This window comes from Labrus mixtus, chromosome 21 (assembly GCF_963584025.1).
Source record: "Labrus mixtus chromosome 21, fLabMix1.1, whole genome shotgun sequence".
In the NCBI taxonomy this organism is placed as follows: domain Eukaryota; kingdom Metazoa; phylum Chordata; class Actinopteri; order Labriformes; family Labridae; genus Labrus; species Labrus mixtus.
Window position 1 is genome coordinate 12,808,366 of NC_083632.1, and position 22,535 is coordinate 12,830,900.

The following is a 22,535-nucleotide window of genomic DNA, read 5'->3' on the forward strand; positions in this document are numbered from 1 at the left end:
CCCTCTCCAAATCAGACTTTGTGTAGCCTGTATTCGATTGGTTTAAGTTACTGCATCCATGCCGACCTCCTCTCACTAAAGGTCATGTCTTTTGGTTCCTTGTTTGTTGTTCCTCTCCGCAGCTTTCAGCATTAGAGTGCACAGTGCTGCCATAAACACAAATGTGACCTGCTGTCTTGCCAGGCAGCAGACTCTGAACAGGGCGTCTCCAGGTAGAAAAATCGCTGTGGTGGACAGAATGGAAGAAAATAGAGATGCAATGATAGGCATGTATATATAGATCTGGGCCGGGTTTGGAAGAGAACATCTCCCCGGGCAGGGTTTGGTTGACATTACCATTTTTGTTGAGGACATTGCAATATATTTTTGGAGAAGAGGACAATGTGTCCATGAAAACAAGTTTGTTTTTTAACTTACCCAACTAGCTTCCTCTTTTTTTCCTTACATATCATTTTCAAAAAAACACTAAAAATAATAATCGAAAGGCCTTAGCGGATCAGAATAACAAGGAACTGAAACAAATGAACATCCTTTTATGACCAAGAAATCTTTCAGTTTACTCAACAGTGTCCTGGTATAAGCAATCCTGTGAAATAAAGATCATTGCCTGAAACTTTAATGGCCCTTTATTCGTGATCCAGTAGGCCGTATTTCTTATTCATTCTTCCATGTTGCCTCCATTCAAACCCAGACCCGTCAGTAGTCACATTTCCCACTTCCAGTCCTGCTCCTCTCCCAGTGGGCTGCATCTGAAAATAGCAAAGTGAGGGAAAGGAGGCCTTAATTTCATTTGCTGGTGGCAAATCTTTTCCTCCATTTACTGGTGAGAGGATGAGACTGTACTTGTATGATCAGTCAGGACTAAAGCGATACTACGGAAACACAAGTCAGACAAAAGGAGGCTCAAACCTTTCTTAAGACGGATGAAGAGGATGAAGTTGAATATTGTTAACTGCTCTTTAAGTTTATTAACTGGTGGCCACATTGCCGTGCCTTATTGCTGTTAGTGAATGTATCTGACTCTGCTTTCATTCTCCCTGTAAACATTTTGTACAGCAGGCCCGGCTCAAATTATGCTTGCATCCTCCGAAGTCCCAGTCCCTCTGCAGATTCTGTAACATGAGCGCTATATGTTGGCAAACCTTTACTTGACAGATGCCTGTTGTCTCATAACAAGGCCACAGACAAGATCTTTGTGATGAATAAGCGGTAAACATCTGAAGGAGGCAAATAACATAAATATGTTCTTCAGTAATTCTCGGATTCTTCTTAATTTAGTAAATAAATGTTCTTAGTGTTGTTATTTAATTGGATTCTTCTGGGTAATCAGGCTGTTCAGTTCATGTTAACAGTTTTTAGATTTAACTTCAATTTGAACTTGATAGGCTTTATCTGTATTCATACTTATACGTTCTAGTCCAAGGCTTTACCAGACTAAAGTTTCAAAACAATTCTTCCTTGGCATCAAAGTACAAAATGGTACCGAAACAAAAATATGAGAAATTACAGGCAGAGGATATGCAATTAAAAACATTAGAATATCGAAAATATGGATTTGTTATATGTTTACTATGAGTATTAATCAATCACCAGTCATTTGAAAGACTAAAAACAGGGTGAAAAAGCAAATCAAGTGTACATCTATTATACATGTAACATCCTGGAGTAAATATTTGTCAGAACCAGTAACTTAAACTTAAATGTGCTCACTGGTCAGTTTAAGAGTTGCTTGTAGCTTTTACCAATGCTCGCTAAATTCTAGCGGAAGCAAAGCTGCCGTTGACTCTGACGTCGTCATTTCCATACACGCATGAGAGTGGTATTGATCTTCTAATTTAACTCTTGGCAAGAAAGGATATGAGCATATTCTCAATAAAGCCAACCTTTGGCTTGAGGCATTCCATTAACCTTTCGGACAGAAGCATTGAACAAGTTGCATGATTATGTTGCAAAAATTGCTCCCCCATCGCTCCACATTCATTTCTCCCTCCCTTTATGTCCTCCTCTGCCACCTTCTTCTCTTCCTCGGCCCATTTAGTCGTGCTGGTAAAGTGCTGAATAAGGGCTCCAGACCACCGTACAGACAGTCAATTAGTCGGACCTTGTGGTGAACCCGTTACATTTAGCTCCTCTGCTCTGGGATTGGACAGATTCAGGACGCTGGCATGGTTCAGAGCTCACACGGTGCCAGAGCAGATTACAATGGTGGGAGCCTGAATTCTCTAAATGGGGCAAATCTTGTCGAATCACATGAGAGGGCGGCGTATTGTGTACTATAGGCCCCCCACACGCATTAGCAGATGTATATGTAAACAAACCCCACACATACGCAGTGTGCAAATACTGACAGAGAAAATGTTTTTGTAATTGCGTGCTGACTCAGAAGTCACTGCATCAAGAAAGTCAATTATTCATGTACAATATCCAGCACACTGTGAAACTAAAGGAGGACTTAATGTGGCCTAGAAGCACATTCACCCACATCCATTATGACGTGCATCTTACATTTGACCCCCTCAAACACCTGGCGGCTCATAAATCACTCTCAGTACACTCACCTTTACACACTGGCCCATACTCTGTAAGTGTAGCTGCCCATAAACCATTCTGCCCAGCGTCCACACTCACACTACCAAGATAAATCACCGTGCTCCACACGCCTCCACATGTAACCCTGCAGACCACTCTCACACATGTCATTGCCCCAAATAACTGCGTCCAACAGAGACGTTAACCCACATACTGGACGTCAGGAAGCTAATACGTCATAATACACACAAGTCTTTCCAAACAGTCTTAATATGAAGGGCGGGAAGCTTGGAAACGTTTTCATTGAGAATTCTGTTGATTTTTCTTTTTAAAAATCAGTCAATTGTTCAGCAAATAAGCAAAAAGTGACCTCCTCAGATAGCTTGTTTCATCTCACCTATATACGAAAAATGAAAAGGATATATATGTCATGATTTGATCTGGTTTAGTATTTAGTTTCTTTCAGAGTTTAGATTTGGTTCTTGTTTTAATTCTCATTCTTCCCTGGTGTTACTTGTTTCCCTTGTCTGTTTCTTTATCTTAATGTTCCCTAAATAGTCTTCAGTGTTTCCTGTGTTATTTCGTATAGTTGTGTCCCTCTATGTTCGAATCTAGTGTGTATAATTCTGTGTTACATTCCTAAGTTCTCTGTCATTAGTGTTCCCTGATTTATGTTGCAGTTCTTGTTGTGTTTCTAGTATTTCTCTGCTCTCTAATTGTTTAAGGACTAATTATTCATAAAAAAAACTCATGCTACTAGACAAAAATTTACAACCACATCCTTAGCTGGGCTGTTTCTGACTTTTTCACAAGAAATATCTTGGATAGTTTATCGATTGACCAAAAATTAATCTTGTCTTTATGCCTAAATGTCCGTTAAAAGTGAGAAATGGTTATTTTGTTTTACCCTTATGCAAAGTTAGAAAATAGTTGTATTATCAATACAAGTTACTGAGCATTTTTCATCTTTATAAACTCGTCAGTAAGAAGGATGAATGCTCCTGCTCTCTTCTCTTTTCTTCTCTTGACCAACTGTTCAGTCTTTAAAATGTCAAAAAAATCGTGAAATACGGATATCACAGTTTTCAAGATATCAAAGTAAAGTTTTATCTCCTCAACGGGCCAAAATGCGACAGGTTTTGAATAACCTATTCGATGACAATGAAACCAATGCACATTGGAGAAGCTGACAACAGTTAGCTATTACAATATTTATAAAATAATTAATCAACAGAGTAACGGATATCTAACAAATAAGCTGATTATTTCACCAAACAAATTAACATGTAACGTGAAAGTAATGTCTTGATGGTTACGGTGTTGTCAACACACCTGTGATAACTCAGCATTTCTGTGATACTATTGCATGTTTGATCGCATGTCGACAGCCTGTATTGCTTACATCAAGCTGCAACCTCGGTGGTTGATAAATGAAGCCAAGGTGGAAGAGCGAAAAACAACGGCAGCTTCTCTAGTGTCAAGGCTGGTCGGAAAATCCCATACACCTCTATGTTAAAATGCTGATTCTGACAGCAGAAATAAAGATATCTACAGCCTGGTTAAAACATTTTTGTGAAATTGGTACAAACTGTACGGGGGTGCATTTTCTTTTATACTTCATCTGTTTTGATTTTATAAGGGATAAGAGTTATGAGTAACCAGGGGCATGACTCGTATGACTACAAGCGGTTGTGGCTGTTAGTCAGGAAGCTTCAGGCCCGCCTCATCTCCACCTCTTTGCCTGTTGCTTCTGTAGGTTGACAAAAGTTTGGTTGAGACAACATTTCCAGTATGGCCACCACCTTTGCTGGGCTTCAAAACTACCCTTCAGAAACCAGCGGGTGACGTCACTGAGACTACGTCCATGTTTGTACGGCCTATGACTTAGTCACAGTATCCATTCCTTTGAAAAATGACATGGGAGGGCTTCACTTGGACTATTCCTGTGTGACCATCTGTTTCCTCGTGATTGTCCCTCCTGTCCAAGTGGCAGCAGAGTGCAGGCAGAGCGATGAAAACGTGATCTAGAGAAGTGTGTATCAGCCGGATGAAAGAGTCGATTTTGGAAAGGAATGTATCAGATCATCCTACGGTGTTTGTTGAAGCACTGATATTTCTCAAAATTCTGCCTTTTATTAGCCTTTTTTTTCTTTAACCAAATTATCCCATGACTTTCTCTTTTATGATGCAGCTATGGGGTGGGAATGTTACTGGAGCACAAAGGGATGGAGTGAGAACAGACTGAGGGGTTTTTAGGAAAAAAGGAGGAAGAAGCATGAAGACAGACAGTCATCACAGCTCTTAGGATGGGGACAGCATTGTTTTTAGTGTCTGACAGCACAAGCAGGACAGGAGAGGTTGGACTGAGAAAGGTGGGAGGAAGGGAGGAAAAAGGGAGGATCGACTGGGGGTGCGCGGGGGGGGGGGGGGGGGGGGGGGGGCTGCATTGCAAGGACAAACACACATGGTATGCTGCAGTAATCTGGCCTGAATACAAAACAGATGAATGAGAGGTAATGGACACATGTAAACCTCCTCGCATGCTGTATTTGTTTGTCTTTAGCTATGTGTGAAATGACTGCAGTGGGACCTGTATGCTGCAGAGCAGATACCACACTGTGATATGTCGACTGACCAGGCTGTGTGTGTGTGTGTGTGTGTGTGTGTGTGTAAAAAGCTTACCAGTTTAAACATAAGCGTGTCAGGGAGTTGAGTCATTCAGGGAATGTCTGTGAGGGAAGTCTGCTTTGTGATTGAAATTTTACCAGGATCACTTCCAAGAGTGCTGACCTCAGAGAGTCAGTGTTTCCAGCGCTAAGACAGTAAAATATACGCAAGGATTATCCAGAGCAGAAGCTAATTATATCACCAAGTTCAGTGCCACCTCTCTCCAACCTCCAACGCTCCTCCTCCACCTTCCTCCTGCATTCAGGTGCTTAATGAGATAGAACTGTTATGGGTCTTTTGCACGTTTTCCACATATGCATTCATGCAATGAAATGCAACCATTCCTCTTCTGCCTTCTCCACAGTCCCACCCCGTCTCTCCCGCCTCACCTTTCCTGCCCTTCATTATCCCGCAGTGTCCCTTGTTGGGTGCTGGATGACCCCTAGCAGGGGCTCGCAATTTTTCTGATTTAACTGCCCCTCCCGGATCGAACGCCATTCGTCCTCCATGTTTATTGCATTTCTGTTGAAGTGAGACTTGGCTGCAGTTCCTCTGAGACAGACAGAAGGACACAGAGGGAGAAAGGGTCACAAGAATTTGATATCTCCTCTGATATTGGTTCCTGTATTGTGATATTAACAGCTGTCATGGATCCCTTTTTATAACTAGCAGAGGTACCACTAGATCACCTTGAAACAAAGACTATTCTGTAACAGTATATGCTGCAATCAAACACAAGCCAACTTTTTAATGTTCATCTTTTAAAAAAGATATAAAAACATCCAAGGCTTAAATGCGATTGTTGAATTCAGTGTGGCAGACAAAAGCTGTAAATCAAAAACATCATATTTCATCATATTTTCAGCTTTAATATTAGTTCAAGGAAACTCTGTTTATATTAAACAAAGTAACTATTCATTTGGAGTTTGTGTCCAAATGATCTAAGTTAGTTCAACAAACTGCTCATTTACGGCTTTGTCTTCAGTCCCCATCATCTCCTGAGGGAACCATCTGCCTTTTAGGTGATTAAGGCTTTATTACCTCAAGCCATTCACAGATTTAGTCTTTTTGACATTTAAAAATGAACAAGTTACTCAAAGCTTATTAGAGTTGTTCCCCTCTTAAAGCAGCTGCTTCTGTGACTATAAAAGATGTTGACAAGAGCTGTAAGTCTAAACCAAAAAAACTTAAGCTGAAGGACTCTAAAACGCTCCTTTGTGCGGGGGGGAAACTATAAAGTCAGAGGTGGGTTCATGACTACAGACAAACTTTGTTTTCATACAAATATTCATGTTTCCCATTGGAAATAACAATGTTTGTTGGAGCTGTTTGAAATCAATAACCTGTGACAATCTTTAATCGCCATCTTTTAGCGATCAAAGCTAATAAAGTTATGCAGCTGAGTTGAATTTTATTTCCAAGTGATACAAGCTTTAGTTGGTGGACTTGACACAAAACAACTGTCTGATTACTGTAACTGTGGTTAATATAGTCGGACACATTTTATGGCCCATGCCAGCACAACTTAAACCAACATGAGGCAGACTTGAGGTTGAGGGTCATAAACGGCTAAAAGCCACTAAGTGTAATTCATAATTCAACACAGAAAAAAAATGTAACACTGGAATGAACTGAAAGACATTTTCTACCCCCCCCCCTCTCTCTCTCTCTCTCTCTCTCTCTCTGCCTGCCTCTCCACTCAGTTTTACTGCCTGTCCATTTTACACGCCATGTGCCTAAAGGGAACTCTCTCCCTGTTGACATTTCAGTCGTTCCCTTTGTCTTGTTTGAGACTGTTTGACTGCTGGGTTTATAATATTTTAGAATTCTAATTCTCTGCAGTGTTTCTCCGAACATAAAAACAGTAATGAAGACAGTGATTGTGGTGATGATGATGATGATCAAGATGATGATGATGGCGCAAGTGAAGGCTATTCCTGTAAGCCACCCAAGGTTAAACTCTTGCTGATCGCTAAGGGGCTACTTTGAAAGTCTCTGACTGATGGCTGCAGTCATTCACCTAAGATAATAGATTAATCACCCGATGCCAGACTGAACCATTTGCTTGGCTTGCCCTTCAGGAGAACGTTCTGTATTTCACATCGTTTAAACGTCCATTTTTCATGCCTCATTCATGTGCAGATTTCACATCATCCTTCAATGTCTTCTTATCATTGCTGACTCTGCAGCCGCAGTCGCCCATTTGCTTTGCCCTCTGGGAAAGAGACTCTACATTCGCCGACTTACGGAGTATGACGCTCTTCATACTAATGCTGATCAAACATCCCCATCAGTGTGCATGAAATGAAGGCACGGTTAATAAGGAGTCAAATCCTTTATTTTCTCCTGTCAAGGTCACTCAGCTTGCACCTCACAAACGTGACTCTTTCATTGAGCAATCTGAAAGATCACAATCTCCTCTCTTCTCTACATTCAGCCCTCTTTGCCAGCTGTAGGAGCAGCATTTGGCTCAATCCTGTCCTTGGTGCCTGAAAGCAGAGGCTAACGCAGTGGTTGTCATGGTGACAGAGAGCCAGAGCAGGGCTGTGGTAATACTGTAATGATAAAGCTCTTCTGGATGGTGCCGCAGTAAACACAGCGCCACTAGGGTCCCGTTAAGGAAGAGCGTGGCACACCGCCGTGCATGCAAAAATGCCTGTAGGGCTAATATCACCTCCGACAATCTCTTCTCGGTTATACCACTTACATTCATGCTCCCCCAGCACCTCCTCCTGTTCTTCACCTCTATCTCTTCTTTATTGCACTCTCACTCTCTTCGATTGCCCAGCCGCCCCCCCTCCCCTCCCCCAAGTTATTGTCTTCTCTTCTCTGCTCGTCTTTTTTATCCCCCTTCCCTTCATTCCTTTGCTCTCTCTACTTCATTCATCCGTCGAAACACAGTCATTGCTCTCTATCAACTCCCTTTCACGGTCTCTCCCTCTCCCTCTCTCAGTCTCTGACTCCCGCTCTTTTAAATTTATGTTGATGATCTTTCCAAATCTAATTTCAGAGTCTAGAGCGCGAGGGAGACTCTATCCGGCCTTGAAGGTCATCGGGGCTGCAGGTGTCACACATGGTAGCTTTCCTGGAGGGAATTCAACACATAAAGTCGTGCCCCCCCCACCCCCCCATAAATTCAGAGCATTAACACACACATACATACCTGCATGATGCAGAGAGGAGAGGGATGACGGGAGAGAACAGAGACAAGCACCGGAGGAGATAAATAAGTGTGAAGTGACAGATTGCTACTCCTCCTTTTTATCATCTTCCTCCACCTCTTTTCTTTCTATCTGTCTCCTCGCTCGTCCCTCTCCATCACCTCAATGCAGCTCATGTAGCTACCACTCACTATCTGCGATCACACACCTCCTGTGCCCATAAGCTGTTTGTCTCTCTCACATGGTGACTCATGTCCATACGGCACGCGCGCGCGCGCGCACACACACACACACACACACACACACACACACACACACACACACACACACACACACACACACACACACACACACACACACACACACACACACACACACTGCTTTAGACTGCCGCTTACACCAACACATACACACACATACAGTATAGTATAAACACACTCTCCTACACGTGTGTGTTACATACAAATAGCTTTGCGTATATTTTATGAGCGATCCCGCAGTGGGGGTGCTTCTCTCTCTGTCCTCACACACACACACACACAACAGATCTCTGCTTGACATGCTGCTGCATATTTAATCGGCTGCTGTGATGGATTGATCAATATTGATTAGATGTTCAGATCTACAGTGTAATCCACTGTGCTCTGCCATCTTAAAACACTGCATCATTCTTTCACCAACACCATGAATGAGCTTTTGTTTCATCAGCGGCAGCGTTTTAACTACAGCGTGAACAACCAGTTGTTTATATTAACCGCAATTCAGTGTTTGATCTGAAAAGGTTCAGCTCTCATTGGCCAGTTTCTCCTGTAGGGTGGTCAGTATGGGTATCCAGACTAGTATCTGAACTAGTATCAGTATGTGTAACGGTATCATAACAATAGGTTGGTGTTCTTCATCAAAGTTTTAAACGGGTGTTTTCTAGCAAAATGTTTTTTAATCCCACAAGTATCAGAGGGACATCGGCCAATACTTAAGTCTGATATCGGTACCAGTATAGGAAAGGACAAAATGGTATTTGAACTTTTCAATACCTCTGAACAGACTGCTCCCTCAATGTTGTTGCAGAAAAGGTTTTGTCTTTCAGCGTCTGGTTTTCAGATTTAAATACCGATGAGTTGTTTCCTGTGTGTGTAAGATTTCCCTGCAGAGTTCCCACCGGACACCGAAGTTTAATTTAGAGAGAGCGAGAGAAGGTGAGTCTGCAAATCAGGAGAGGCTTCACAGTTGCAACACAAATCTCTTGGCGTATTCATGCTGTTCCAGCTAGACAGGAAGAGAGAGCATGTCTTGAGAATATTGTTTTTGTGTGGGAGTATGTTAATTCAGGAATGTCTGAGCGAAAAATGAGATAATGGCCTCGATAAGAACTGATCAACACTGTAGCAGTAGTGGTTTTATTTTTAAGCTACATATTACAACAGCTGACTTTTGCCTCCTCCCATTGTCACTTGTGTCTTTGATTCTATTACTTGCATCTACATTTATTGTGAGGTATTTTCTTGCAGCAGAAAACAAACTTGGACAGCTGCATGGGACATTAGGGAATATTTAGCTCTACACTAATACTACGCTCTCACACGTTTGGTTTGTTGACTGTATTTTTGTTTATGCTGAATTCAAAGTGTCAGCTCAGTATTTTTAGGAAAGTGTTCATTGCACCAACTCTTCAAATTAAAATTCTGACCTCATTAGTCACATCACCTGCAACCACTTCTGGAGCCTCAAATCAGGGTTTACTGTCTTTAGATGGCTGTTATTTGATGTATACTACATCCTTCAGAATGCAGCTTTGAGTCAAACTCATCCATTTTGGTGTTTTGTGAACACGATTCTGACATTTCCTAACATGTAGGAAACACACACGGAGAACTCCTTCTGTCCCTGTGGTTAACAGAAGTCACTCTAATGCCGAACACCTGTCATTCACTATTAGCCTTCAATCTCCTGAATTCTTCTCCTCTTTTTCATTTCTTCTTATTCCGGCTCCATGTTTTCTTTTGTGCTTTCTGTCCTCTTCCTCCTGAAAGCCCTCTTTGCATGGCACAGTCACATCCCTTCACGATCACCAGAACGACGAGCTGCCTCAGCTTATCCAAGCAAAACCTGGCCCCGGATGCCTTCGTCTATCCGAGTTTGAATTGACTCACTATTTTGGCGTTCTCTCCTCACCTCCCCTCACTTTACCGTGCTCTGTCCTTTCTTCTGGATTTCTTCCACCTTTTTTTTTTTCTTTGTGCTTCTCTACACATGGATCCACATCGTCTGCTCTCCCTCCCACCTGTCCGCCCCCTCCTGTGTCTCCACCTGTGTAGCAAGAAGATAAGATGTTACGCCACTTTTGCTTCTATTTTCAGATTTACCACACTAGTATGTGTTTTTTGTACATGTGTAACAGCACCTCTCCGGTCTAAAGGCACTGCAGCGTTAAAAACACACTTAGAGAATAGATCCACACATTTCATTTTCAGTGTTTCTCACCTCCTCAGTCTCATGTCTGTATTTCCTACACCATTAATGTCATAAGGAATAAAAGCAGCAGCGGTGTAAAAAAAGTGCATAAGTGGAAAAACTGTCCTTGTTGCACTGATTTGTAAACCTGAGGTTTTTTAAGTTGTCGAATGAGAGAGCATCCTGAACAGGTCTCACTGGTTCTATCCTGCTTCCTCGGGACAGAGGTGGTGGGGGCTGGTATGCGAGAAGAGGTAGGAGGGTGACGAGACCCTCAGCGTGTGTGAGTGTTTTCATGATACAGAGTGAGAGAGAGCACTGCAGCAATCTGAGAAGTAGGTCAGACATCGACTAGTGAGAAACAGCAGAGAAGAAAAGAGGTACAGAGAGGAGATGGCGAAGGAGAGGTATAAAAAGGCCAGAGAGTGAACGGGTGGAGGGTGGGGTCGGGAGGGTGGGCGGGTAGTTGGGTAGAGGGATGTGGGAGTGACAGATGATAGAGAAACAGAAAACCTGGAACAAACCTGACAAACATTTTTCTCGACATACTCAAGAAAAGATCCAAAATGCCTTTCCCACTCCCCTTTTTATCCTGCCTCTTTAAGGAACTTCCTTAAAAAAAAACCAAAAAAAACAGTAAGAAATACTAACATTATCATTGCTAATTCCACTACTAATGGAGCCCAATATACAAACTTTGTCCTACTAATTAGATATTGACTCTACTGCATCCCTGACTTTCCTGGAAGGTCACTTCTTCGGCTAAATCCTCATCAGCTAATCTCCTCACTAAAGACGGCGGCTCAGCATCTTAAGTCTTCTGCTTTCTGTCATGGAGGCACTTAGAGAAAAAATGTGTAGGCTCTCATCCAAAATCCAATTCAAAGAAAAAGCTGGAAGAGAGAAACGGGACCTTTCAAGAAAAATAACTCAAACCGTTTCCCTCCATTTGCCTCGTTATAAGCGTGCCTCTTTTAAGCATTATTGCTCTTGATATTGCGTAAGTGCCTAACGTCAAAAAATGCACGTTGACACGCACAGTATGCTGAGGGGCACTCAGGCTTCTTATATATACGTGCTCCACTCAACTATGAATTACCCTTCTCTTTTGCTCTTCAGGCCATGTCTGTGTTTTATTATTTATTTGATAAAGCACAAAGTATACTGCTTCTATAAATACACTGCAGGCCCTGTAGGAATGGACCGCAGGAGGGGAAGACTGTGAAAAAGACACACGCACACACACACACACACACACACTGGAGTTATCATGCTACTCTAATTGATTCAGTGACAATTGAATTGGTTACAGTAGAATAAAAAGCTTGGGTAAATATAGACAGTAAGCTTACAGATCATAGAGATGGCCAGTGTTAATAAAATCGCCTTTGAGTGATAAAAAAAATGAAGAAGAAAACAACCGAGGTCTCTGTGGTGGAACTTTGCTTGTTTAGCTGCTTTCTGCCAAGGAAATGTACCCACTGTAGTAATAGAGGATGCCACATGTACAAAAGGCCATTATTACAACACTCCTAAGATGTGGAAGGGTATAGGGTCAATTTAAAATAATGTGTTTTTAAACTTGAATGAGGGACTTTGCTCTTACTGTTTTTAAAGAAATGTCTGTAGGTCAAAAAAGGCAGCTGAAGCCTTATACCATTACAAACATGTTCGACGTAAACTTCAAGTTCACCTCAAGGACAACCATCAAAATGATTGATGTCCTTTTGCGCACGTAAAAATAGACATTGATTGTATGCTAACTAAGACAAATCTAATCCTTTAGAGGTAGGATGCAGATCGATTTTGAATTTGTGCATTTAATCAATTAACCACTGTAATTTTGTAAGTAAATCTATAACTTTAAAGATTTAAAAAAAAAAAAAAAAAACATTTAGTATTGGCGTGCTGAAATACGCAGTCTCTTTCTAGAAAATACCTTCAAGCGGGTAAAAGCGCCCAAACAACATGGGAAATCTTTGGAAACTCATATTTTATTTCGGTCCATATTAAACAAAGTATATTTAATGATGAATTAATGAGGTAAGCAGTACTGCTGCTCAATGAATCTGCAACTTACTTGGATCATCAGTTTAGTTAAGAGGGAGGTTTTTTTTATTCTCTGTCTGCCATGGAATGTGCACTAGCTTTCTACTTATTATGATATAAGATTTCTAAAGCCCCCGTTTCCACCAAGCAGTCCGGTTTGGTTCAGTACAGTTTGGTTCAGTTCGGTAAGGTAAACCCTAAACTTGCTTGCGTTTCCACAGCCAACCGTACCCATATTTAATAAGCGGAGTGTAAGCCAGATGGAGATAGCCGCGTCAGCTATGTAATAGTGTGACATCATAGCAGCACAACACAGTGTAGCAGCTATTAATGAAGTTAAACATTCAAGAAGAACAGGGACACAGTAAACAAGGGACCCTTTAGGATCGGAACCCTTGGCACCCAAACAGAAGGGTACCAAAATAAGGGATCCGTAACGTCCTACTTTTTTGGTACCGTTCTTTTGGGTTCCTGCCGAACCAAACTGAACCGGGCCGCTTGGTGGAAACGAGACTAAAATATCTCGCACTAATCAACTGTTTGTTTGGAGAGTGTGATATCATCGTCTACATCTGTTAGCAGACAGACTGCAGTTCACTTTGACAGTTTCATCAAAGTCGTGTTTTGAGGCTCATAACACAGAACTGTGAGTGAGCGCATGTGACAATGAGCTGTGAGACTGAAGTGGGGGGTTTCTGGGCTATTGCTTGCAGATTATCAGTTAATTATTGATCTTATCCTCACAACTTGGATTTAGCAATCAGCTCTTGCAGATTACCAAAGAAAAAGTTGGTGTTCATTTTGACTAATCTTTCCTTTTCTGTTATGGATTAAGAATTATATGAATGCAGAGCACTTTTCTCTCCTTTTCTTTTCATCTTTTCTCCATTTGTTATTTAGATCAGATCAGTTTTATATGCTCCCAGAGTGAATAAAACTCATGGCTGGGACATTACAGGTTTGAGTCACAATATTTTGTGACTGCATAGAGATATGCAGCAAAGGGCCATGGTCAGATTCGAACCTGTACAGCCGCTGGGATGAGGACAGTCAGACCTAAAGGACCTGACCTGTTTATTTATTTCCATTATAAATAAATTGTAATATATTACTAAATGAAAATAATGTTTATTCTAAAAGAAAAATACAGGGTATGATATAAATAATAAGCTGATCCGTTTGATATTAAATTCATGGTACTATTCATAATTTGATGAACCTTTAAATACTTTGTGTCATCATTTCCTGATAGCACATGATATGACAAGATACTGACAGCACGTCTATTTTTATGGCTTCATCTTTCATTACAATCACTTATGACTGTCACATACCATTTGATCTGGCCTAATGAGTCTGATTATCCTTTGACTTTGTTCACAACGGTCAAATTGTGCCAAAGTCCTTTCAAGTTAATCGACTTGCCCACCGGTAAGAAACTAAAACACTTGTTTGGTCCTGATGTGGGGAGAAAATTAACTTCAGAAATGATTTTTTTTATTGCTAGAGTGTAAGTAATGTTACACATACACTATTTTTTTCTTGTCTGTTTCCCTAATGCTGTAGTTTTTCCTTTAATGCTTTAATGCTACTGTCTGTGCTTAAGATTGAAGTCTTACTGAGTGTTCTTCTCTTGTTTTCTTTGGTTTCCTTCTTCTAGTATGTGGCATTTGGCTCCCTATTCTTCATCCTCATCTCCATCTCCACTTTCTGCATGGAGACACATGAGGCCTTTAACACCATCATCAACAAAACAGAGACCGTTTTGGTGGGCAACGTGACACATGACGAGATCGTGTACGAAGTAGTAACCGACAGCTGGTTGACGTATGTGGAGGGAGTGTGCGTCATCTGGTTCACCATTGAGGTCCTGCTTCGAGTCACCTTCTGCCCTGACAAGTTGGAGTTCTTCAAAAGTTCCCTCAACATCATCGACTTTGTGGCCATCCTGCCCTTCTATCTGGAGGTCGGCCTAAGTGGTCTGTCCTCCAAAGCTGCCAAGGATGTCCTGGGGTTCCTCCGCGTCGTCCGATTTGTCCGTATTCTCAGAATCTTCAAGCTTACCCGCCACTTTGTGGGCCTCCGGGTCCTTGGCCACACCCTTCGTGCCAGCACCAATGAATTCCTCCTGCTGATCATCTTCTTAGCCCTTGGTGTCCTCATCTTCGCAACTATGATCTACTATGCGGAACGAATCGGAGCAGACCCAGACGACCCAACTGCCAGTGCCCACACCAACTTCAAGAACATTCCAATCGGTTTTTGGTGGGCTGTCGTAACCATGACCACACTGGGTTATGGAGATATGTACCCAGAGACGTGGTCAGGGATGCTGGTGGGTGCGCTGTGTGCCTTGGCTGGTGTGCTGACCATTGCTATGCCAGTTCCTGTTATTGTCAACAACTTCGGCATGTACTACTCTCTGGCCATGGCCAAACAAAAGCTCCCAAAAAAGAAGAACAAACATATCCCTCGAGCACCACAACCAGGGTCACCCAACTACTGCAAGCCAGATGCCCTTGCTATGGCTACTGCATCACCGCAAAGGCTCTTGGGAAATGTCCTAGGTGGTGTGATTGGCTCTGGAGGCATGGCGGGTGACTGTCCTCTCGCACAAGAAGAAATTATAGAGATTAACAGAGGTGAGCGATTCTGTTTTTCATGCTTAGTCTCTTTATTTGTCCCTTTTGAAAACTACCAAGAACTGGATTTATTCAAGTGTCACATTTTTTTATTCGTTTTTTGGGAGAAATCACTGGCCCATCAGAACTCATGTGTAATTTATGATCAACTGGTAGGTCCAGAGTTGTCTGAAGGGCACCCATCTGTCAGCGGAGAAACAAACACTGCGGAAGGAAAATGAACTCAATTATCTATTAAAATGGCCCTAATGCTTCTCATTTTGGGCTGACGTCACATTTTCTCACTGGCATGAGCATTATAACGATCTGGACGAGACGATCATTTTTTTTTTTCTTTTTTGATTGGTCTTTACATGCAGCAGCAGCAGCAGGCATCAGACAAAAGTAGCAGTAATGCACCTTTAATGCATTGCTTTAATGCCTTAGTCATCAGTGAGCCAGAAAATATTGGTTTCATCAGTGCTTTTACATCCTGTCTGGTTGGCTCTCTTCAAGGCTAAAGTGTTTTTTTTTGTTTTTTCTAGAAGGAAATTTTAGTCAATTTATTTGACAACTGGCTCTAAGTCTGCTTTGCAAAATCATCACCACATGCTGTAAGACAACACAGAACAACAGGCGCTTGGTAACATATTTCAACATTATGCCTAATTGAAGGTGTTGATGACCCCAACAGCCGTCTTTTCCAGTCATTGATGAATGAACATTATTGAATAAAAAAATTAACTTGTATGCCTGTTAAATATGATATGATTAATATATCTAATGTAAGAGCAAACAAATCAGTTTAAAGTGAAGCAAAAAAAGACAAAGGCCATCAAATGTGAACATTTTAAATGCTGAGACAAAAGACTTGATATATTTTCTGAATTCAAAATTGTTGGAAAGGAATGAATCGATTACACCATAGTCTTTGAGATTTAGTATTGAGTTTAGTTGTGATCTTAGGTTCTGTTTTGAAATATCAGACCATCATTTTAAAATATCAATCCTATTCACTGTTATACTATATCAAATAAAGTAATAAACCTTTTCATTAAGACATGTACGTTTTTCCTCTCCATGTTTTTCTTTTTAAATTCTCCTCTACGTCTTTTCCCCTTGGTTTCCCCCCTTCCCTCCCTCCAGATTCCAAACAGAACGGTGATGCAGCCTCGGCTGCGCTGGCTAACGAGGACTGCCCCACCATTGACCAGGTGCTGAGCCCGGACGAGAGGAGCCCGATTGGTCGAGGGACTACTCGGGAACGCTACCAGCAGGACCGCGCCTGCTTCCTGCTCAACACCAGGGAATTCCGTGCCACAGATGGGAATGTGCGGAAAGGTACGTATCACACCGGGAGACGGATACATGAACATGAACAACTTGTGTAAACACAGTAAGATGCCAGGCGAAACATATTGTTAACATGCAGATTATATAGGTCCAGATAGGTACACATAGGCTCTTTATGTAATCATATTCAAACATCAAGGAAAGGTGGGTTGGATGAAAAAGCACACATAAGACTGATTTCAGAAGCCTTGTCTACAGATTGAAGGATCCAACTTTAGATCGTAAGTACACATACACACAAACATTATTCATTCACTGTTACAACAAATTTAGCTCTTCTGCTCTGCTCAATTTGTTTCCACCTCTTCACATTCATGTTGTCTGTGTTTCCATCAATGCTTGGTATCATATTTTATTTCCTCTGTTCATAAGATGTTCTGTCCCTCTACTCTTTTTTCTCTGTCTCTCTCTCTCTCTCTGTCTCTTTCTCTCCCATCTTATAACATCGTCTTTGAATTTAGTTGTGTCCCATAATGTCACAATCATTCATGCTCATAAACGATCTGTCTTTCTCTGTCTCTGGACTCAGACAGTTGACCATGCATTAATTTACTTCTTGTCACTTCTGTTTCTCTCTCTCTCCTGCCTCGATCTCGTCCTTTTTTTTTTTTTTTTTTGCCCTCCCTTCCCTTTCCCTTTCTCACCATTTTGATGTCTTTCACGCCCTACCTCCCACGCATTTCCCCTCCTTGAACCCTTCCTCCTCTAACCCTTCTCGAAACTCATGCCCTCATTTAACCTTCTTCCTTCTTCCTTTTGTGCTTCCCCATAACTTTCCCCACATCCTTTTTTTTATTGCCCAATGTGCATTATCTTTGTGCTCATGAAATCCTAACACCTTTTTTTCATTTACTACTGCAAATTCAACCATCACCACCACCACTGCTGCCAACCTGCACCAAAACACTCCCTTACACTCCCTCCAAACTTTCAACACCCCCCTTGTTGACAACAAACTAGAGGCAGCAGCCCTGGCACCCAGCCCAGACTCCCCTCTGACTGAGGATTGGTTTAAGATGGAAGGGTCTCTGTTACAGCAGGACCTCAATGCAAACTCCACCTCCTCCTGGATCAAACCATAGACCAGAGGTAACACTGACCAAAGTTAAATTCAAAGGAACCCATAGCCTAGTTAACTTTCTCCTAAAACCACACAGACATTTTGACCAAGCTCTCTATGAAATAGCATGTCTTGCACAAACTACACAACACTAGTGCAACACCAAGTTCAACACAGACAACTGCATGATTTCAAATCACAGATATACCACCATGTCCACAGTGTTGTGTCTACATGTTCAATGAAAGGGTCACCTGTGAGAAGTCTTCTCTGTGTCTGAAAGTGAGGAAAGTGTGCTTTTACTTTGAAGCCTGGCATTAAGTGATTCATGCAAGAAGTTTCAGTGAAGTTAGGTAGTGCTTGAATCTGAATATTGAAGGTTAGGTGGCATTTCAGGGCTCATCACATTGACCAAACTAGTGAAACCTTACCTCAACAACCTCCTATCAGCACAAAAATGGTTTTTAGTATGTGAACTCAATAATGGCCACAATAAGCAGTGTGCACTAATCTGTGTGTTTCTGAAAGAGCTTAAGACTTGCATACATTCACAAGCACTTTAATGTGGGTGTGCCCATGTGCACATCCAGCAGCAGCACTGAAAATAACCCAGTTGTCGTGTCCTGTGTCAATAACCAATAAAAACTGAAACACTGAAGAAGACTGAACGGGAACAGTGGGTCACGTTGTTGTCTGATGTGCCTCTGTGTTGTTGTTGTTGTCTCTCTCTTCAGGTTGTGTCATATCACGCGTGTGTATGTGGGCTTTTTCATTCTTACGTGTTATACACTGTGTCTCTGTCCTCTCAAAGCCGTCTGAGTGTTGTGTTTGTGCTGTCGTGTGTTGCTTAATTTTGTTTCTCCCTTCTACGGTGTTTATTTGTGTTGCTCCCTACCCCACAGACCTCCACCTTGGCAAACAAAAGCACACACTGCAATTGAGAAAGCAAAAATACTCCTTTTTAGTGATTTATATACATACCAAGTATGTTTATGTACTTTTGCATAGAACAAACCGTTCAGAGATTAACTGAACTTTCAAATGTTCCTAAATCCGCCTATGCAAGAACACAATTGAAGAACTGCATATTTACATGAACATATACCAAGTTTGTTTCAAATAAATTTGCGAACCTCTAAACCTTCACATAATTGCAAAACAAGCAGTGCTATGATGCCAAAGGTCTCTGGGGTCAGCAGAGCCACTTGGGTCAAGGGATAGTACCTCTTGAAACATGCCACGCTGAAAACAAGCAATCATTTTAAACTGCTGTGTTGCAACATGTTGCTCCATCTTTGTGAACAAACTAACATTGCGCAGTATTTGCTTTCACAATAAAGTGTTGTAAGCGTGTAATGTGTCCGAAATACTACTCCCTAGACCACAAATCTGTGCTTTCAGTTCCAAGTGTAGTTCAAAGTTCACGAACTGTTGTTGTGTTGTACTGTGGAGACCTGGATAGAAATCAAAAAAGGATTACAGGCTGCACTCGGTGACTGAAACACTTACTAAGTAGACAGACAAACCGCAATGACATATTTGATTGAAAGTGGCTACATGATGTCTAAGGTAAGCAAGCCTCGAGCTCTCCAAGTCCTTCACTCTGATGTCCACGACATCGCTTCAGTTCTAGCTGTTCTTGTGTATGAACGGCAATTTAAGTGCAAGAAAAATCCCTCTTTAAAGCGAATCTGGAGTCCATTCAAAGTGCTGACGCTTCAGAGTTTGCGCTTCTTACAGTAAAGCTGTACGCTGGTGAGTAATAGTTGTATTTAGCTAATGGGTCAATAATGTTTTTTGTCTCTTAGTCAGCTTGGATTAAGATGTTGAGTCTTGTGTGCTGGAAAAAATAAATTGTACTTGATGTGTGTAGTACACAACTCGCACTGTTTAAATAAACAGTCTACCTATACTAATTTACAGTTTTAACAATCAGCTAAAAATCTGTTCTCAACCAAGAAAGGGCGTTAAAGCTTTGTCAGCAGGGAAAGAGTCTCCTTCCTGTTTTTAAAGAGGGATTGTCCTGCTGTCTAAAACTCTTTTTTTGTCTGCTTCAGTTGTGATTTATTTTGTAGAACTGCGCTTTAAGATGTCTTTGCAGAATTCTTTTTTTTTTTTAGCTTCTCAGTTTATTCTCTTTGACTGTCGGCCATTTAACTTCTTAAGCGCCCAATGCAATATGCATGTCTCACTGAGGTCAAATGGTCAATCAACCCTTTGATTGCCCACTCCAAATCACTCCTCTGGACCTCTTTCAAGGGTCTCCTTTGTTTCCATCTTTCCCTCTCTGTCTCTAATGCTCCTCAATCCTTCTCTCCTTTCTGTTCCTCGTTGTATTTTAACAATTGTTTTTTTTCCCTTTTGTTTTTTTTGTGGTTAATTTGTCTTGTGGTTCTAAAATAGTGTGTCTATCTTTTAGTGCTTTTTCGGTGTTTTAAGTAACTTTGATTTCAAGGCTTTTAAGTGATGTTTTTTGATTTTTTTAAATGTAGTATTAAGTTGTTATTTTTTTAAATCAACATTGGTTGGTGTTGTCTGTGTTAACGGTCTCTTTTTGTGTTTTGTACCACTGTGTTTTGTTGTTTGAGGTTTTGACCTCCTCTGTGTTCTTCCTGTGTTTTCCCATCACCTCCTGTCTGCCCTTTATTAATTGAAATTATCAAAGAGATGGCCACAAAACAATGAAATCAATTAACAACACAATGGGGACAAACTGTACATTATTCATTCACAAATGTAACCAACCACAAAATATTAAAACTAATACATTTTTTCTCTCCAAAGATACAGATAGTATTTCCTTCCCTCATAAAAGACAGAATTTTTGTATTGCAATAGTGAGGTTTAATGAAGCCTATACAGATTAGGCTGTGTGTATATGTCTAATAATTAACAAGCTGTTACACTTCTCACCTTATTTAAGAGTTAAAAATAATATTTGCGATATCAACTATGATAGTTAGTCGACTAAATGTTGGATTGCATTTTCTAATGTTCACTTTCTGGCCACAACAACGTCCTTATCCATGCTGGTTCTTTTGCAAAGTTATTTATCCAAGAAAACATTCTTACTCCAAATTTAAATCCTTATAGCTTTCCTGTGCAAATAAATTTCCCCCCCAAAAAAACCTGTGTTTGATGTGCTAACACTTGTCAGTGTCCTTGGTGTCTTTATACACTTGTGGTCATAAACATCCATATTTGTATTGCCACATCACAATACTCTGCAAATATTCTTTTGTCTGAGCCAGAGTTTTACCTTCGAAAAGAAAGAATGCATACTTATATCTTTGCTTATGCACATATGATCAATATTTATTTACGTATGAGAGGTTTATATAAACATAAAGATTAATTGGCGGTGAGCTTTAATTATAACTGTATGTACCGACATCCTCTTGTTAGCTGTAAATAGTTATGTATGACCTATATACAGCTAACAAGAGGATACAGCTGCATGTCATTTAGTTTCCCCCGAAGACATCCAAAGTAGTGTACGATATGTATGGACACATTCAGGCTTCAGAAATTCTCATAATGTGACCAATACATTGCATCATAGGTAACTGCATACCATCCATCTCTCAACTGGCAATTGATCCCATGAATGATACAGTATGTGGCCATGCCGAGAATAGCATCTGAACAGTCGACGCATTGTGTGCATCCACCGCAGGCGAGCACGCGCTCATGAAATCAGAAAGCATATGTGCATTAAGTAATAGAGGCAGTCAAGTATGTTCTCTGCCTTCTGCATGAATGATCAAGTCTATTAATTTGTCTTCAATCTGTTTAACTTAACATCATCATAGGTAAAAGCTGGTCAGAATATTTGCTGTCTTTCCTCTCTGAGTGTCTCTGTGTCCTCCCTCTCCACATCCTTGTCCTCCTGTGATTAACACTCATTCTTCATCCCATTCCCAGGCCGCCACTGCAGTGTATCTAAAGTCTGACTGTAGGTAGGTACTAACTCCCTCGGTAGTGTAAATTAAGTGTGACTTTGGACAGGAATTATGTCATCACTGAATACAGTGACAGCCAGACTTACCAGTTCCCCTGATAGACAGTCCCAGTGCACCAAGCCCCTGTTGATGTTGTAAATACAGTACTTAGCACAGAGAGGAGCTAGCTAGCAGAGCGTGACAGACTGCAGGGGCTGAGACATGATTAGCTTTATCAGCAGTTTTATTGCCATTTCTGAAACCTCTCCTTGTCAGCAATACTTTGTATATCAGGTCCATTTTACTGCCCAGTTTTTAATATTTTCCAACCAACTTCACCTTCATCCACTCAACAGATTTTCTTCTCTTATCCATGTGTATTCATATCACACTTGACAAGCATCTTAAACCTCTGACTTCAGACCAAAACATCTCGAGAATTAAATACTGCAAACATGCTCTATATAGTTTGTTTGGTCGCAAAAAATAAAAGTTGACATGGTGACTTATTGGTAGTATTGAATTCTCCTCATCCCTGTGAGCTGCGTGCTGATTTTTGCTCTTCACCAAGCATAGATCCAATGGAATTTCTCAGTAGCATAAAAAGCTTGTCTTTTAAATGTAGACCCTCTTGCATACTTCAAATCGGTAGTGCATACATCAGTCAATCAAAGGTGCCACAAGCATTAAACCGTTGCTTTAT

At 41.1% G+C, this 22,535-nt stretch overlaps 2 protein-coding genes across 7 annotated transcripts in view; one reads left to right on the top strand and one right to left on the bottom strand.

Annotated features, from left to right (window-relative positions):
* Positions 1-22,535, bottom strand: part of zgc:56095 (Ferritin, lower subunit-like) — a 137,929-nt gene that overhangs the window by 66,812 nt on the left and 48,582 nt on the right. The gene's annotated exons all lie outside the window — the stretch shown is intronic.
* LOC132955595 (potassium voltage-gated channel subfamily C member 1-like) overlaps positions 1-22,535 on the top strand; it is a 49,435-nt gene that overhangs the window by 13,033 nt on the left and 13,867 nt on the right. For 2 of the 6 annotated variants that reach the window (XM_061028505.1, XM_061028506.1), the window contains exons 3-4: positions 14,518-15,499; positions 16,625-16,819. In XM_061028505.1, the coding sequence (XP_060884488.1) occupies positions 14,518-15,499; positions 16,625-16,819 (1,177 nt within the window). Of the gene's footprint in view, positions 1-14,517; positions 15,500-16,624; positions 16,820-17,791; positions 17,921-18,625; positions 19,163-21,815; positions 21,860-22,535 lie in introns of those variants that run through there. The other 4 variants (XM_061028503.1, XM_061028502.1, XM_061028504.1 and 1 more) reach the window with 4 other exon arrangements.